Source organism: Terrapene carolina, unplaced genomic scaffold (genome assembly GCF_002925995.2).
Source record: "Terrapene carolina triunguis isolate 2854851 unplaced genomic scaffold, T_m_triunguis-2.0 Scaffold449, whole genome shotgun sequence".
NCBI lineage: Eukaryota > Metazoa > Chordata > Testudines > Emydidae > Terrapene > Terrapene triunguis.
Genome location: NW_020664800.1, coordinates 3580675 through 3599375, shown reverse-complemented (window position 1 = coordinate 3599375; position 18701 = coordinate 3580675). Strand labels below are relative to the sequence as shown.

General features: G+C 48.0%; 1 protein-coding gene across 1 annotated transcript in view; it reads right to left on the bottom strand.

Annotated features, from left to right (window-relative positions):
- Positions 1 to 4605, bottom strand: part of LOC112106813 (dual specificity testis-specific protein kinase 1-like) — a 62812-nt gene extending 58207 nt beyond the window's left edge. Inside the window, exon 1 of the mRNA XM_024200260.3 lies at positions 4503 to 4605. Within this exon, the coding sequence (XP_024056028.1) occupies positions 4503 to 4599 (97 nt within the window). The 5' untranslated portion in view covers positions 4600 to 4605. The remainder of the gene's footprint in view (positions 1 to 4502) is intronic.
- Positions 4606 to 18701: the final 14096 nt, after the last annotated feature.

Genomic DNA, 18701 nt, shown 5'->3' with positions numbered 1-18701 from the left:
GTTACACAGGGATGAATGTGACCCATAGAGTTTTGTTTTGTTTTTAAACGCAGGTTTTTAAACCTGTCATCTGTCCTATTGCAACCAGACCTGTTAGAAATATTGGGGTCACTGATACCGACACTGATCAAATGGAAAAGGACGAATTCCAAACATTCATTGTATGGCAGTGACACTCAGGATTCACGGGAGAGAGAGTTAAGCCTCTAGCCCCAAAAGCTCATGTTCAAGACTTGAGAAACAGGAGTCAAAGCATTTGCCATCAGTACTCAGTGCCTCAAGAAGTGCCAAGGCATGGACTCTAGTCACATAAACCAGACTGTATTAATGTGAACCAAGCCAAGCTACTTTACATAAAATTTCCCTTGCAAATATTAATATTGAAGGGAAGAGGAAAAAGAGATTATGCTGACTTTGATGTCTTAGTTAGCATCAGGTATGAGAGACCCTGAAATGACCTCTTTAAAGATCCAACAACTCTGCTCCTTCAAATAATGGCTGACAAACCTCCCAGAGTCCTCTAAGACGACCTTCGGCAAGAAACAAGGAAGACCTCACCTGACATTCTGAAGATAAAAACCAAGCAGCCTTCTATCTATATCATAAAGGCGGGGAAAAGAGCACAAACACATTAATTTCCTTTGCAGGCAAACGTCCCCTCTTCCTTATCCTGTTATTCAGTATGCTCTCCACATGACTGTCCCCCTACACCCCAGAAATGGGTGCATTTAAGTAGTGCTATGTAAACACAGAACCAAATCTGGAAGGCCTTGCTGATTGGCTTTCAAGGGAGTTTTGCCTGCTTTAGGACATTAGGTTTCAGTCCATACATTTGTAAGGTGCTTTTGGACCCTTTGTAAAGACAGGAATTAGAGAAAGATCAAGCCTTATTATTACAGATTTTTATTTTTATTTTTTAGTGCTGAAATGTGGGATTTATCCAGACAGGCAGGGTGTTGGTTGTGTGACAACAGCATGGGTTATACTGCACATGCAGCTGCATCTGGCCATCAATACACAATGCTCTGACTGATGACAGCACTGATGTTATGTGCAAGAGCCAGCTTTCAACTGAGTGGGTCAGTGTAAGGTTTGATGGAAAGACGAAGGTGGTGGTGCCGACAGGTCCCTGATCTCAGCCCCCCTGACTTCCATGGGGCATAGAATGAGGCCCAATACAGCCAGGTTCTTAAACACATGCCTAATGTTCTGCATGTCAGCAATCCCACTGAACTCAGCGAACTAGGTGCTTCACATCAGTCATGTATTTAAGAACCTTGTTGGATTCAGACCTGACGACATCCAAATCTTTCTAACACTGAGGTTTTTTGAACTACAACGATCTAATATTTTGCCTTTTAAACCACGTGATCCTTTTTAATCTCAGCTCTGAATCTCCTGACTTTAAAGGATTTGTGGGAAATGTTCTGATAAAATTGGCTTAAACCAACGGATCTCTATTTCCAATCTTTAACTCGGTCTCAAAAAAGAGTCTGATGCTGCTGAGTGTCAACACTGGCTTCAGTTCAGCCCCTTTTAAGGCCACCCTGCTATTGGCTGGTACAGTATTCCTATTCTCTTTTATCATTCAAGATTTGCTTTTTTCAGTGTATTTACTCCATCCCATTGTCAGCACTTTGCATTCCCCGCTTCTCTTGTACAGTCACTTTCTCCTGGTGTTTGTAGGAGTCTAGTAGCTGGGGAGAAAAAACACATTTACAAATCTGAAAGCGTAGTTGTCAAACCACAAAAACAGGCTGGGGCAGCAGACTTAGGGGCAGGTGTTGGAACCAAAACAACTTTCAACTCATTGATTTAAACTGGATGCCTATGAAGTTGCCACTTCCCACTGTCCCTTTAACAGAACTTTCCAGCCCTACATTTCCAGAGTACCTCTATTATCCGGGGGTAATGGAGGGACAGAGAGATGGAAGCAGGAGAGGAGGCAACACCTCCAGGTGGAGAGAGGTCAGAAAGGGGGTTCCCAGGGAGGAGATGAGGTAACAAGCCTGTTAGAAAATAACTGTCTTGGGAGCGGGGAAGAATGGGGGGGGGCGGAATAACGCACCCAAGTTATCACACCCCACATGGGTGTGAGAGGGGTGACACTTCTGGGAGGGATGAGGGGGAGACACAACCAGGCTTGAATCACACCAAAGAGGTGGGGGAAAAGAGCAACACACCAGGTGGAGATGGGGTAACAGTGGGGGAGGGGGGAGAGGAGCAAGTTACATACCTGAGGGGAGGATAACACAATCAAGCTGTGCAACAGTGACCTTATGCAATCACTTGGTCTTAGCACCATCAGACTCCCCTTCCCCCATTCACTCCTACTGTTTGTTACGCTGGCTTGTTGCATCTAGTCTGAAATTAGATTGCAAGCTCTTTGGGCAGGGGCCATGACATCCCATGGGCCTGTTCAGTACCCAGAACAATGGGGCCCTGTCCTGATTGAGGCCTTTGCACATTACCAGAATACAGATATTAAACAAGAGCAATAAAGAGGCAAAGTCCTCTCCTTTCCTTCCATCCCTTACGCTTAGTGTCTGCTTTCCCCAACTTCTTGTTCTTGTATCTTCTGCACATCGGAAATGCTGAATTTGACAAAGTAAATTTCAGCCTCGGGTGAATACTCACAAACCTATTTTGGAACTTCCTGCCCTACTAATTTGGGGTAGTTGTTGTGCAGTCACTTGTACCACAATCAACTGGGCACTTGTCCCTGATTTCCTCTGTGGTAGAATGATGTCTGTGAGTCATGTCTGTGGTGAGCAGCCCAGCACAAACAAGCCGGGAAGGGGAAACTTTCCGCAAAGAAATAAACTGGGCTGGGACCTCCTTTTTCCTTCGGTGCTAACATGTGCATTGACATGATACATGTGATCATGTCAACATTAACAGCAAATTATTTTAGTTAAGAGTTATAGGAATTGTTTAAAAAAAAAAGGCATCCCGTTAAGAGAGAGAGCATGAATGTAAACCCTCACACTGAGTCACACACACATTTTTTCTCCTGGTATCTGCTCCTTCTTTGCGGCCTTTAAAACACCTCGCGTCCTTCCCCTGAGGCAGCTGGTACTGGCCACTGTTGAAGACGAGATACTGGACTAGATGGACCGTTGGGCTGATCCAGGACAGCATCCCTGATGTTCCTCCACTGTAGTCCTCATGCAAGCTCAACTCTCACTGAATTCAATGAGAATTTTGCCTATGGTGGAACTGCAGGATCAGGCCCCTCAATTTCTAAACATGCTTCTTTTCCACTCCCCAAAAAGCACAGCTGTAGCCCTGATCCTCGCCCTGGCAGGGGTTCTCTTCCATTCAGAAGGCTTTGTGGGAAAGCGCAAAGTAGGCCCATGGGACCAAAAGCCCTTTTGCAGAAGAACTCACTCGCCTGCAGCATTTAATTAATACAAATAATTATTTTACCATTCTATAACCTCTTCCAGTCAAAAATCTTCAAGTGCCTTTTAAACACGAATTAATTTAGCCATACAGCACGCTGCGAGGTGTATGATAGATAGACAGGGACCACTTCATCCAGCTCTGAAATACAGATCCCTCTGCAGGACAACTGCTTACCAGCACATGGGCAACTGATTAGCATTTACAGCTACTATAATCATTAGTATGTTGAACTCTGGCTCCCGGGGGGTCTGTCCTAGCCAGCCTCAGCCATGCTGGCATTTTCCGGCAGCCCCATCAATTTCCACAGAATTTAAGCTTTTATTTGAGAGAGGAAAATTCCCTACCCTCAGGGTTCTAAAGCACCTTCCCAATGTGACCTGATACAGTCGCTGTCTGCAGTCAGCCAACAACAATGGACCAAATTCAGTGTTGGCCCAAGGGGGTGCAGCACCCTCTGAAGTCAATGGAAGTTGCACCCTTGTTGCGTCAGCACTGAATTTGACCCATGAGCACCGAGCGGTGTGAACCACCCATAGTCATATACTGGGTGTTGACTCTGAAACCTACCAATGACCACTAAGAAAACTGGATTAGGTGTTTCCGCTAACACGATCAGAAGTGAAAATAATGCTCTGTGAAGCCTTCAGAGAAGGCACCTAAATTTGCACAACGGGTCTGTAGGGCACCTACCACTCTGCAACCAGGAGCGGTGCACGCAGGAGTGAGTGTGAGTGTGCAGAGCACCCAGTGCAGCTGGGGCCCAGATCCTACCTGCCCTCTGAGGCTGCTACTGCAATAGAGAGAAGCAACAACAACAGCGTTGTGGGGCTGTGGGCAGGGCTAGGGATGGCAGGCGGCGCTTGCACAGAGGGGCCCCCACCTGTGCCCGGGCCCCAAGGCAGGGGTGGATCCCCGAAGTTGCCGAGCCGCGGGGCTGGGAGGTCCAGGCAGGCGGAGCTGTCTCCCCGCGGGAAGCACTGAGCCCACCGCCGCCGAGCGCCATCCCCTTCCCCGCCTGCTCCCGCCCGGCCCGGCCCGGCTCGGCTCAGCCCCGCTCCCGCCCGGCGGACGCTGCCTCCGCGGCGCGCACTCACCTGCTGCCGGCTGGGCCAGCGGCTGCTGCGCTCCAGGTGCGGGCTCCCGGCTCCTTCCCTCGTGCGCTGCGGGGGCGCGAGGAGGCAGAGCCCGCATGGGGCGCGGGGGCGCCCTGCTCCGCGCCCGGCAGCGGCAGGCGAGAGGCAGCCGAGCCCGCCGGCGCTGGGAGCGGGGCTGAGCGCAGCGCCTGCCTGTCTCCTCCCTCCTCCCGGGCAAGCTGCGAGGGGCTGAGCGCAGCGCTTCCCCCGCCAGCGCCGCACCGCGCCGCACAGCCCGGGCCAGTGCAAGGCAGCCCCCCACCGGGCACCCCCTGCAGGTGCAAGGCACCCACCCCTCCAGCAATGCACCCGCCCCCCCCCGTGCAATATACACCCCCCCCAATGCAATGCAGCCCCCTGCCACAACAATGCATCCATCCTCTAGTGCACCTCCACGCGCAATCCAGCCACCCCCGGGGAGCAATATACACCCACCCCTAATGCAATATACCCACTCTCCAGCCAGTGGTCTCGCTAATTTTTTACATCCATGTAGGGAATGAATTTCGTTATGTGCACCAATGTGGAGGTGATGGGTGTTGGGGATGGGGCCAAGGGGTTTGGAGTGTGGGAGGGAGCTCGGGGCTGGGGCACAGGGTTGGGGCGTGGGGGGATGAGGGCTCTAGCTGAGGGTGTGGGCTCTGGGCCGGGGATGAGGAGTTTGGGGTGCGGGAGGGGGCTCAGGGCTCGGGCAGAGGATTAGGTGCAGGGGGTGCAGGCTCTGAGGTGGGGCCAGGGATGAGGGGTTTGGGGTTCAGGTTGCCCCAGGGCTGCGGCAGGGAGAGAGGACTCCCCCCAGCCCTCTTGCCGCAGCAGCTCAGGGCTGGGTGAGAGGTGCCTCTCCCCAGCCGCAGCAGCTCCGGTGGGGCTGGGCTTGGCTGGTGGAGGGGCTTCTCTCCCTGGCAGCTCCGGAGGGGCTGGGCTGGGCCAGGGGAGGGGTGCCTCTCCGCACCTGCAGGGCCCTAAGCCTCTCTGCACCTGCGGCCGTACAGCTTACAGGGAACTTATCTCTCCACCATCCACCAGTGCACTGTACCCATTCCCCCATGCAATGTATGCAATCCTCCATTGCCCCCACCCTCCTGTACAATGCACCCATCCCACCAGAGAAATGCAATGGCACCAGTAGTCCAGGGCAATGCCCCTTGGTGTATTCGGGTCACACTCCCTCTCTCAGGAGACAGAGGTGCTGCTACATTCCATCCTCCCCCGCCCCCTAGCTACCTTTCCTGGGTAGAGAAAGCCAAGGAAATTCAAACCCTCCATCCCATCCCTCCCCACTAACTATGCTCTGGCTCTCTATGTAATAGCCCCCACGACTGGTCCTGGGCTCCGACGTGTTCAGGAACTTGCTCCTCTCTTTGTATTTCCCCTGGGGATTTCATTCCAGTTTGCTGAATATGAAGGAATGAGCCTTTTTTACCTTGGGCTGCAGCATGGAGACCTTTGTGTAGCATTCCCCTCCCTCCGAGAATATCACTCATAAATCAGTGTCAGCAGGTGTGAATACCTGAACGCTGTTAATAGAGAGTGCTGGGGACAGAGATGAAATCAAAGACATACCTTCAGTTCTTGTGTCTATCTAATGCACCCATCACGAGAGAGCTAGATAGCCGAACTCCAGCAGATTTACCTAGGGTAACCGATGACTGAAATCTTGTATTTGCATCTCTCTTTCCTTGTATTGAGGCAGAAGAGCTTGTGTGGTCAAGGGATAGGGACTTAACCAACCTGCGTCCTATACTTGGGTCTGCCAGCTCTGGCCTCCGTTCCGGCCAGTCATTTCACCTGTCCGTGCCTCTGTTTCCCCTCCCACATTTTGTTGGCCTCCTTGGCTATTCAGTTTGTAATCTGAGAGGCAAGCACTGTCTGCTATGAGGTGCTAATTGTCCAGCGTCTAGCACCATGGGCTCCTGGTCTCAGCTGAGGCCTCTAAGTGCTACTTTAATGCAAATAATAATGTGTGGGGCTATTATTTTAATTTCATTGATTTATATTTATTTAATATTGGTTGCTACATTCAAGGAAGGGGTGCCAAGCCATTCAGTAGGGTTATTAGTGGACTAGATTAGCCTTCTTGCAAAGGGCACGGTGGGGACAATATACATCTATAAAATAGGGTTAAGAAGTATTAACTTAGATGTATTGTATCTGGCACAAGGAACATCCCTGCTGAGCAGGGGAAGTGGTATGAGATTTCCAGTCGCTACCTGCATCCATAAGGCCAAACACATCCACGCCAACGATCTGTGTGATGGTCATGGATTTCCGTATGTTCACTCGTCCTTTGGGTCTAGTGTTCCTGCCTTCATTCACACCCAGGCAACACCATTGACTTCAGTGAGGTTACACAGGTGTAAGTGAGATCAAAATCCGGCCCTCTGCCATTCTCTGTACTTTATAGCCCAGTTGGTTTCCTGGATGCGTGTGGAAAATGTGTCCAGGTTATAAAACATCAAGTGTCTTAGACAGAACCATTTATGTCCAGGAAGTGAATCTCCAGGATACAACGGGACAACAGTCGTTAAATCATCAATGCGGACAAATTCATTCAGCGCCAGGGAGGAAGTTGGTTCATGTGAGGACACTGCAGCACCCCAATTAGGAGAAACAAAAAAAGACTCCGTTGTCTATGAGTGTAAGTTCTGCAGGGGGCAGAGCTACCAGACAAAAAAAGCTGGGCCAGCTACTAATGCGGAAAGTGGATTTCAAAGCAGCCTCATCAGACAGCTAAGTGCAGCATTTAGAAGTGAGTAGCAGATGAAGTGCTTAATGGCTACCAAGTACCTGACCTTAAAGCTGTTTACTGCCCGTTCACTACTCTCCTCCAAACACTGGTGCTGCGATGCAGCTGGCTAATGATGAGAAACCATTTGGGTCAGTCTCCTTTCCTGGAAGGGGTGGAGCTGGAAAGCACAATGGGCTCCACAGTTACCATCTTTCATGATCTTTGTGTGGCAGTTCAGGGATGTCTGCGGCGCATAGATGCAGTTATGATCAGAGGCCCAGATCCTCAAAGGTATATAGGCACCTAACTCCCATTGAAATCATTCAAATACCTTTGCAAATCTGGGCCTGAGACCCCAGCCTACAAAGCCCTCAATTGAGGAGTGCCCAAGTCATGGGACTAGTCTCGCTGATTTCAGGGGAGTACAGGTTTGCAGGGTCAGGCCCCGAATATAGACCAAAGGCGTGTGCTGCAATCAGCCAGGTCTCAGCAACAGCAGCCTTAATTCCCCATTCGTTTATTTCCCCCCTTGCATTTTTTCTTTTTGAGAGCAATGAGTTCCAGACCTCCCAGTTTGCAAGACCAGATACCGATTCCCTCCTTGCATCTCACTTCTTCTTCGATGCCCATTAGAAGGGAATTTATTTTATGCTGCGGAAAGAAACAACCCCAAAGTCACCCCCAGCTCTGTCTTGCCCAGCATGCACTGTCTTCTATGTACTCATCTTTTAGACTGTAAACTCCTTGGGGCAGGGACTCTGTTTTTGTGCAATGTACAGCGCTGAGCACATTGCAGACGGAGAGCAAATAATTATTCATAATTATATTGCGATTGCTTAGATAAAGCATCCTGCCAGATGGTCATCCTGATTTTGGAGGGGATAATGATCACTTTTCCTGGCCTATATAAGCGGTTATATTCAGAGGCCCTCTGGTATTGATTATGTTGTCTATTTTTAGAACCAGAAGGGAAGCTGAGACTAAATAAGCAATTATTGGCAGGTGTCATTGCTGATCAGATAGTAGCTACCTCTGTGCTAAGGCCCTGAACCAGCATAGCACTTCTGCCTGTGCTTATCTTTAAGCATGTGCATAATCCCATTGTCTTCAATGGAACTATGTGCATACTTAAATTAAATATATACTTCTGCTTTTTGTTTGAATAGGACCTAAACAAGTACTAAGTCCTGAAAGAGACTGTTGTAAACAAAACTAATAACATTACTTTCAAGGCAATAGTATATGAAAAATAATCATATTGTACTGATGGGAAAAAAATAGGGATACAATGTCCTTATTAAAAAATACTAAGGAAAATACTAAACTATTCAGCAGTAAGTGCCCACCCACTGCAGTCTTGCTATTATAAATTATAGAGCCGAAGTCAGAGCTGGCGTGCAAGGTGTGGTAGATTAGACTCCCTTACACTAATTTAGACTCTCTAACACTTACCCCACTTCCCAACCGGTAAGTGTAAACTGATGCACCATGTACTCTAATAACGACAGCAGGTAGATGTGAGTTACACCTAATAGACTCCTTTCACAATCACCTAGAATCACCTCTGAACTTGCCCTGGGTGGTTTGAACCTTAAAGAGGGGGCAAACAAGAGGCAGCATGATCAAGGAGTCTGGTGGCACCTTAAAGACTAACAGATTTATATGGGCATAAGCTTTCGTGGGTAAAAAACCTCCCTTCCATGCATCTGAAGAAGTGAGGTTTTTTTAAGGTGCCACCGGACTCCTTGTTGTTTTTGTGGATACAGACTAACACGGCTACCTCCTGATACTTGACAGCATGATCAAGGTATACAAAATAGTGAACGGCATAGAAGAAAGTAGATTGGGAACTTCTATTTACCTTCTGCCACAATACGAGAACACGGGCACTCAATAAAAGTGAAAAGCACCAAATTCAAAACTGCAAGAAGGAAACACTTTTTCTCCCATAATGCACAGTTAGCCTGGGGAACTCACTGCCACAAGAGCTGTCACTGAGGCCAAGAGCTGAGCAGGATTCAGTAAAGGATTTTCTATTTATATGGATAACAACAGTATCCATTGCTCTGAAGAGCTAGTACTGGCTACTGGCAAAGTCAGGATATTGTAGGGTGACCAGATGTCCCGATTTTATAGGGACAGTCCCGATTTTTGGGTCTTTTTCTTATATAGGCTCCTATTACCCCCACCCCCCACCCCCAGCCCGATTTTTCACACTTGCTGTCTGGTCACCCTAGGATATTGGGCTAGATGGACCTGTGCTCTGACTCATCCTGGCAATTCCGATGAGAACCATTACTTTAGAAACTATAGAGCTGCATCGTAAGAGAAGTCATGGAACTCAATTTGAATCTGCCCTAACGAACCAGCCGATACCAAGCACTGGGTTATTTTGCGTAAAGCAAGACGTGGTCTCCCTAGCGTGAAGGATCAAAGGATCTTTTTACTATAATTTATGAGCCTGAGTTTATTTTGCTCAGTCAGGGTCAGGAGAACCATGGGTGACCTAATCAGTGAGCCACATCGCCAAAGCTATCAGGAGACATAATCTTCTAAGTGCGACGAGGATTCTTTGTCATTTCTGTGTGAGGCCCATGATTTACAGGGTTTTCCTTTAGAATGTGTAGGGAGTTTATTGCGTGTAAATTGACTGACAGCCAAAATCCTCGATCTATTTGTAGAATCTGGTAAAGCGTGGGGAGAAGCAATGCAAGCTCCCCCAGGCTGCTCTCTGGAGTTCATTCTCCATGACCCACTCAACCCTTGGCCTCCACTGCCCAGAAGGGGGCAAATTATAGGGGTAGTTTTGTGATGTTGACTAGGAACTGAACACACACACACACACACACACACACACACACACACACTGACTCTGGTTATCAGATGGGAATAAATTTTGGTCATTAGCGACCAGGGCTAGAGCTGAAAAGGTGACTAGTCTATTACACGTGTAATATAATCACGTCACAGTGTAACATATCATACAGCTAAACTTCTGTAAAATGTGCTGTGTCCGGGGTCTGATCAAGAAGTTACGCAGAACATGGCAGAGGCCAGTGAATTAACTAACCACTACTTTATTACAATACAGCCTCTTCTACTGCAATCTCTCCAGCTAAGCATCATACAAGGCTCAATTTTCAAATATAGGAGCCTAAACATATATATAGGCAGCTAAATACCCATCTTAGGTGCCTAAAATGAAAATGTAGGTGTCCAAATATTGCTTAAGGTACCCAACTTTGAAAACTAGGCTCTGTAATATAATGGCTTCTGCATTTGTACCGGGGCCATCTCCTGGGATATGGCAGACCTGTCCACGTTTGCTATACATGGTGTTCTCCCCTGCCGTGTGTGATAGTGGAGTTATTCCTCTGAGAGGTAGTGCTTTAGGAACCTGAATTTATGACTTCTATTGTTTGTGTCACAGACATGCAGTTAACTGACCACTGGCCTACACGTATTGTAAATGGCCATAATCCTTACAATGCAGCAATGCAAAATGTTCCAGAATGTAATTCCCAGTGTTAAACTGATCTTGAATCCAACTCACCTTGTTGTATAATGTGCTTTATACTCCCACTCTCATCCATATATTTATATATAAACCTTCCTGTCCCCCTCCCCCTGGAACTTTCTTAGCGGTCCTAGTATCAAAACATAGTTCCTGGTGTCACACGCTGGAATGAGGCTCTATCAATAGTTTGCAAATCAGAGTCTCTTGTCTGCTATTTATAGTCAGATCTCCTGAATTAATGGAAGATGCCACAGCTCAAATTCTTCTTGGCACTAAGATGTCCCAAGCACCAGCACCTCTCCCCTTATTTGGCGCCAATGGAATTTCATACCCTTGTCAAAGTCCTTTCCTGCACTTACAAGACTCTTAATAACAACGTCACCATCCTAGTGTTTCTCTCCGGTTCTCTTGCCCCTGGTTGCTCTCTCATTTCTGAATTGGATGATTATTAGGCACGTGCCAAATGCTGACCTGAAATGCTTTGAGTAGAGCCTTTGAGCAGCCACGCATCAGCAGCTCTGGAATCCGCTCGAAGCTCAAAATCAGATAGCCGTATCTGGTCTGGGTTTTAAATTGAGGTTTTAGACGTGCTTTCTTACCACTGCCTTCAGCCAGTGTAAGGTTATAAAGTGACTTGGGATTGTTGTGAAGGATGCCATAATCCCAGTCTTTTGTTGTCATTAAAATAATTAGACACCTGCTGAACTTCTAAGGTTAAAAAGTCTCACTGGAGAAGCCTGACTATCTACTCCCCCAGCTCCTCTTTTGAAACAAAGGCCTAATGAATCCTGGTCCTTTAGCTAAGGAGCCCTCTCGTGGTTCCTTCTATATTTTCAAGAAGGCACGAGCAGCAGCACCCTACAACCCAAGCAATACACATGATTTAGTGTACAGTGAGGGTTGCAATCTGTCTTGAATTTTGTAGTTTTCATGGGTGGACATTTAAAGGCCCCTGGTTGAACTTTGTGTCTGGCTGTGACAACTGTTGTGTCAACACATCATGTACAATGCCATTAAGCTACTCGGATGTAGACTATGTTGCTGTTGTAAGAATTTGGTCCCCATGTGAATGGGTTACCTAGCACTGGAATGGGTTACCTAGGGAGGTGGTGGAATCTCCTTCCCTAGAGGTTTTTAAGGCCCAGCTTGACAAAGCCCTGGCTGGGATAATTTAGTTGGGAATTGGTCCTGCTTTGAGCAGGGGGTTGGACTAGACGACCTCCTGAGGTCCCTTCCAACCCTGATATTCTATGAAACCTGAAAATTTACAACTGTTATAGCCAGTGTCACCAAATGCTTCATAGAAAGGGTTCATCATGAACCAATCCATCAAGAACATGCTAAAACCAGACAGATCTGACAGAACAGAAATAAACTGTGGTTCCGTCTCCGCTGAAATGGCAGAGACTTGCACGCCTTTTCCTCCGGCACATCGATCCCAAGGAGAGACACTTTGCTTTCAACCTTCTGACGAGTGATATCCAGGTGTCCCTGCAGGGCCTAGAGGAGCAACCCAAAGGCGAACTGATATTCAAGGGGAGATTCCCAACTAGGATCTGAGTCCGGCAGGCTGACGCACGCGTGTCCCTGAACTATAGAAAGGCTGACCAGGGTGTTCGTGTCCCTGGAAAGGACTGAAGCCATTCCATAGCTCATCTGATACAATGCCCCAGGCACTAGGCCTGAAGAACCCTGACTCTCAACTGGACTTCCCCAGGGACCCAGACATTTATGGCAATCGCTCACTTGAACTGTAAGTATTTAAGCTTCTGTACTGCGGGAATTTATCACCTTTCGCTTTTCTGCCAGCCCTAGTAAAATACCCTTTCCCACATTTCTGAGTGGCTATTGGGACCCACCACGGCTAGCCCCTGCAAGGCCTCGCTGCTGAAGAATCTCCAGTGAGAGCCATGGCACACCTGGCACGCTACTGGCACCTTAGGGGGTTGGTGTACTCCATCACTGAGCAGCCCTCTTTAGTCGCAAGCTCTGAGATTTGTCCCCAAATCCTTGCAGTTGTAAGGGGCCCTACCACATAAGGTTTGTCTGCCTTGTTCTCCCATGTTTTAAGTTAGTCCATGACCCTTTCAGGCCTTAATCCATTTTCAGTAGACCATTAAAAAAAATCACTGGCTGCGTTTCAACTTCCACTGCCACCCATGGTCTTTGCTGGTGACACTCAGGGCACGTGCCCAAAGCAGATCCACAACTGGATTTTGAGGTGCCAGGTGCAGTGTGCAGGTAGAAAAATTAGCCCTTCTAAAATGCCTACAGTCCGGTTTCTTGCTCTAAACACAGTTTGACTCTTATGTGAATTGACAAATGTATGGAACTTGTTCTGAACTCCGACACGGAAAGGCCTGCTTTGCTATTAGACATTGCTGGCTGCAGCATCTCAGGCAGCTCGGTAAGGAGGGCAGGGCATATCTAGCTACATTCAGCACATTTCACCAGTGGATTAACTGTCCCTTTAAGGCTTGCGCCCCACTGGAGAAACCCACAGTGTGACAGTGAAAGCAGATGCCAGTAGAGAGCTGCCTAAGCCACAAAGGTCAGATCTAGATGGGAACGTTCCTGAAGTTCAGGGGAGTTTGGAGCAGTGGTTGATTAAGTCCATCTCTGTCACTGTGGTGATGTATCACCGTGCTACAGGTGTGCGCGGTGCTGAGCAGGCAGAACAAAGGAGAAGTCAAGAGTCACTTACACCCTGGAAACCAGACCTTTAGACTCCGCACGTACAAGACAGAGTAGGTTGCTTTCCCAGGGCTGATGTTACAGCTTGAAAAAATGCCAAATGAAAACACATCCGCTCCTGCTAGTAGGCAGATGTTATCCATCGTCAAGGATGTTCAAGGTTAAGTTGCTGGAGGCCCAGAATCAGCTGCTGAAAACATGGGCATTTAAAACTGCTCCTGCTCCCACTGGGGGATTTGTCAAGGGAGCAGGTGTGGGTGCTTAGCGAGAGATTAGCAAGGGGAGAGAAAGAGCCTTTCACCTGCAGGTGACAGTCCTAAGTCAGGCGAGGTCAGTAGCTAAAGTCCCCACCAAAGGACAGCTGTTTGGCCTAAATAAGAGGAGCAGTCAGGCTCAGTCCAAGTTCTGGTGGGCAAGTGTCTCCATCACCACCACTGTTTGGGCCCTGTGGATTGAACCCAAGGGTTAAAAGGGCTACGGAGATGGGAATGCCCAATGGTCTAGGTCAGGGGTTCTCAACCTGGGGGTTGGGAACAAGTGTCAGGCAGGCATGAGCACCCTACCCTTCCCACACTGGTAAGTGGGAGGATGGGCAGCTGGCTGGGAGGAGGATCCTGGGCTCGGCAGGTGATCCTGGCATGGAAAAGGGGGGCAGAGTATGGGAAAGGATGAGCACCACAGGCCTGAGTGGTCTGGAGAGGCACACTGGCAGGAAGCAGTGTAAAGGAAGCTTTCACTTCTGATTCCCATGCTGTACGCTCTCTGTGGATAAACAGAGGCCTTCAGTCTGCAGGGCTGTCAAGCTAATGTCTTCTAGCTCCTCCAGAATCTCCTGCTGGGATTCTGGCTGGACTTTTCCCCAGGCCTGCTCCTCTCTGCACACCCTATCTGTGGCACCACAAAGTTAGGAGGTCATCTAGGCCAGTCCCCTGCACTCATGGCAGAACAAAGTATTAGTTGTGAGATCTCCCCTTTAACCTCCTCCTGGTACTGGCCAAGATGGCCATCTCCAATCCAGGAGGAGGCCGCTCGATGGGGAGGGTCTCTGTGGCTGTGGAGCCTACTTCAACACCCTGTTTCATGCATCTGGGGAGAGATCCTCTGGGGAGCATCCACGGACTCCTTGGATTACTTTCTGAAGCAGTGGTCACTGTCCGGGGTTCTCTGCTTGGTGTCCCCACTGGGTACCCTTGGTTTGAATCTTTGACCCCCACTCCTGTTCCCATTTTATCATGTGTCATCCCAAGGAATCATTTGTCTGAGGGGGCAGGCCTGTGGTCCTACGTAGGCTTAAACTTGCCCTCCCAGAATTCAGATTGCTACCCTTCTTCCTGGAAGAGGCAAGTCTATCACTTGAGTAGGCAATTTGCTCCCCTCAGTAATGCTATTTCGTGTCAGCATTGATTCTGTTTCCTGCTGTCACCAATATACACAACACGTACAGGGAAAGGAACTAAGTCTGGAATTAGTGTGACCCTCCAGAAATCTTTCACTGCACTGCCCAGCAGCATAAGTGGCTTCTGCCACAGTCACGGTCATTAAGGCTCTGAGTAAGCCCAAAGAGTCTGTTTTCTCCCCAAACTTGTGTTAATTAGTAATGCTGAGAAATCAGGACTTCAGGGGCCACGGGGGAATTTACACCCTTTTTTAAAAAACAAGTTTACCCCCAGCCCAGAAAGTCATCGAGGCAAATAAACTAAGAAGGTTCACCAAAAAGGATCTGATATTTATAGGAGCAGGAATAGCCCTTGTCATAGGTTTCACCCCCACTCTGGACTTTAGAGTACAGATGTGGGGACCTGCATGTGAACCCCTAAACTGAATTACCAGCTTAGATTCTGGTCTGGCTGCCACCACCCAAATAGTTTGAGTCATTTGGGAAACTCTGTCTTCCCCCCCCCCAAACCTTTCCCTCCCTGGGTAGCCTTGAGAGACTCCTCCACCAATTCCCTGGTGAACACCGATCCAAACCCCTTGGATCTTAAAACAAGGAAGAATTACTCATTCCCCCCCCCTTTCCTCCACCAATCCCTGGTGAGTCCAAATTCAATCCCCTTGGATCTAAAAACAAGGAAAAATCAACCAAGTTCTTTAAAAAGTCTTTTAATTAAAGAAAAGAAAGGTAAAAGAAAACCCTCTGGGAGATAGCATACAAGCTGATCTCACAGACAACAGATTCAAAACACAGAGGATGGTCCCCTGGGCAAAAACTTAGTTACACAAAAAATACCCAATTTGATTATTTCCTAATGCCCAAGACAAGTTACAAAAAGAAAATAAACATAATCCTATTTATTCCTTTTTTAATACTCACTACTCTAAGAGGCTGATTCCTTGATCTTTTCTACTCTGGCCAAAACTGAAACTGACTCTAAACAAAGGAAACTTCCCTCCTTCCTTTTGAAACATCTTATCCCCCCATTGGTTCCTCTGGTCAGGTGTCAGCTAGGCTAGGTGAACTTCTTAACTCTTTACAGGTAAAAGAGGCATTAACCCTTAACTATCTGTTTATGATAGTGTTACCGAAATATCGAGTCCACCTAGCTGAGAGCCAATAACAGCCAGACAGGGATAAGGAAGAGTTGCTTTATTCTGCAGAAGAAAGGAGAGCTTTGCACCTTGGTACAAAAAACTCTGTCTTACACACATTTTACAGATCCGTTATATACATTCAGACAAAGGTCCTTCCCGTGTTAACACTTGATTGGTGGTTGTCAGACCCGTGCTTTTGCTATCTGGTCAGTGAAAACCGGCTTGGGACCAGCTCTAACTACCTTAAGGACTTGAAAGGGAAGACAGTTGAAAAGTTCAGGCTACTGTGTATTTGAAGTGTCTGCTTCCCCCTAATGGCCACTGGTTGACATAAAGGCTGCTCTGTTAAGGGGGGTCACTAGTAACTTTCACAATAGCCCTTGTGATTACTTTGATGAGGTTAACCATTTAGAGGTGGTGGACATTCATTTGGTGGCCAGTCTGGAATTGTCAGGATTCTACATTTCAAATGTTATCAACCTTCATGCTTCAAGGCATAAGCTGGACATCTGTGGGGCTCAGGAGGAAATGTTTCCCCCCCATGATACATTGCAGAGTTAACCAAGCACTTTTGTCACTTTCCTGTGTGGCTTTAAATTCAATCCCACATCCTCCTTCCAACTGCTAATGAAGTTCTTGAGCATCTAATATAAAAGATACCACTTGGATCTTAAAGGAACTGTGGCTGTTTCAGAAACGAGAATACATTGATCCTACTTCCCGGGTTTAAGGGAGACAGGAGCAAGCTATGTATGTGATTTGTTGGGCTCCTTTACAACTGATTACACACTTGATCCTTCTTGTCATCTTAAACGGGCTTCCAGCATTCTGTTTTCATATTTCTAATCTAGGGCCAAGGAAAGTGAATTACCACAGCCAATAAAAAAGCTCTTTACACTGAGCGGTATTGTTGCTGATCTGAACAATAGAAGCAGGTCCCAGGAAGGTCAGCCCATTGCTGCAAGCAGTTTCTCTTAGAAATATGATGATACATTCCGTTCTATTCAAATAGCTTCCTTATCATTGCCTAGGTGTTTGTGAGCAAAACAGCTGTGATGCACCAACTTTGAAAGGAGGATAATGGAGCAACCCCATGTAAGGAATCCCCTAGCCCCTGTGCAAGTGTCTCAGAATGGGAGTTTGGGAATGAGTTAATCTAGGGGGAGAGATTTATGCAACCTCAAAATAAATCTCGGTGTAAATGCAGGTCTTTAGAAATACAGGAATATCAATCATTTTGTTTGAGCAGAAAGGTTCTCTGGGTCCCTCCGCTTTTTCTCTTTTATGTCCCTCCTATTATTTAAGACAGATTGCTCCGTGCACTACACCTGTTCTCTTTCCACAGTGGATCAGCCAAAGATGATATTTAAATAGGTACACCTGGATTACAGTTTTACATGGTAAATTCTGGTTGAAGTTTACTCGTACAATTGCCGCTTTGAAATGGTATCTTGTACTGCTTTATGCAGAATTGTTTAAATTTGTATTTACCCAAAATTATTGGTCAATTTAATACAAATAAATTACCAACATTTAATTTTACCGTTTCTAAGCTAGATCACCTTAAATTGCATTGCCTAAAAGATGCGTAACAAGAGGGCAGCAGGAAATAACTTAGCTTGTGAAACATCTACATACCCACAATAATTTTAAATAGTAAATTAAAATGATGTCTTAGAGAGGTTATAATTACACACTAACGTACTTAACCTGGTTATTTTGGAAAAGAATGAAAGCGAAAACACTTGCCCAGATAGCAGGTTAAGGGGGGGAGGTAGAGTCCTGATGGAGCAGGGAAGGGTGAGCAAGGAGCAGGTGCAGGGGGGAGAGTCCTGATGGCGCAGGGAGGGGTGAGGGTGAGCAAGGGGCAGGAGCAGAAGGTAGAGGCCATGTGGGGCAGGGAGGGGAGGCTGCTAAGGAAACCAACATTCTGTGAAACATTTTGAAAAACTAGATGCTATTTGTAAAGCACCCTGTGTTACTAAAAATGGATATACTGATTCCTGAAGAGGCAGGAATGGAATAGCCACACCAGTATCCATAGGTGACGTGGGGGGGGGGCTGCGCGTAGGGTCACGTGCCCCCCAGCTTTCTGCCAGGGTGGGAATCAGGCTGAGTGTGCCTGAAGTGGTGCCTGGGAAAGGCACCAGCAGCGAGCGCTCCTGCTGAGTCCCACTAGATGGTGCCCAGAGCAGGGAAGCGAGACCGAGCTGGCAGCACAGATCTGCGGGAAGGGGCAGGGGGAAGCCTGCTCAGTCCCATCCCTTCCTCGCAGGCCACTCAAATATGTGTCTGGACTAGCCTGCCTGGAGCTCTGGGAGTCCGTTGGGGCAATGTGGGGGGAGAAGCAGTGGGATCCAGAGGAGCTGGGGGTGGGGAGCCCAGGGAGGTAGCAGGGGCTGGGGCAAGAGGGTGGTCGTGGGGGAGGCAGTGGAGTCCAGGAGCAATGGGGGGAGATGGGGGCTAGGAGTGATTGTGGGGAGCCTGGGAGGCAGTGGGAGGGGGGAGGGGATTGTGTGATGGGTGGGGGCATTGGGGAGCAGAGAGGGTTGGGGGACTGGGGGAGGCTACGGGGGCCAGGGCACCAAAATACAAGTTTGCCCAGAGTGCCATTTTCCCTAGGGCTCAGTGTGCCGTGGTCAGGGGGGTGTTGCTGGAGAGTGCCTTGGCAGTCACCAGGAAGTTGACT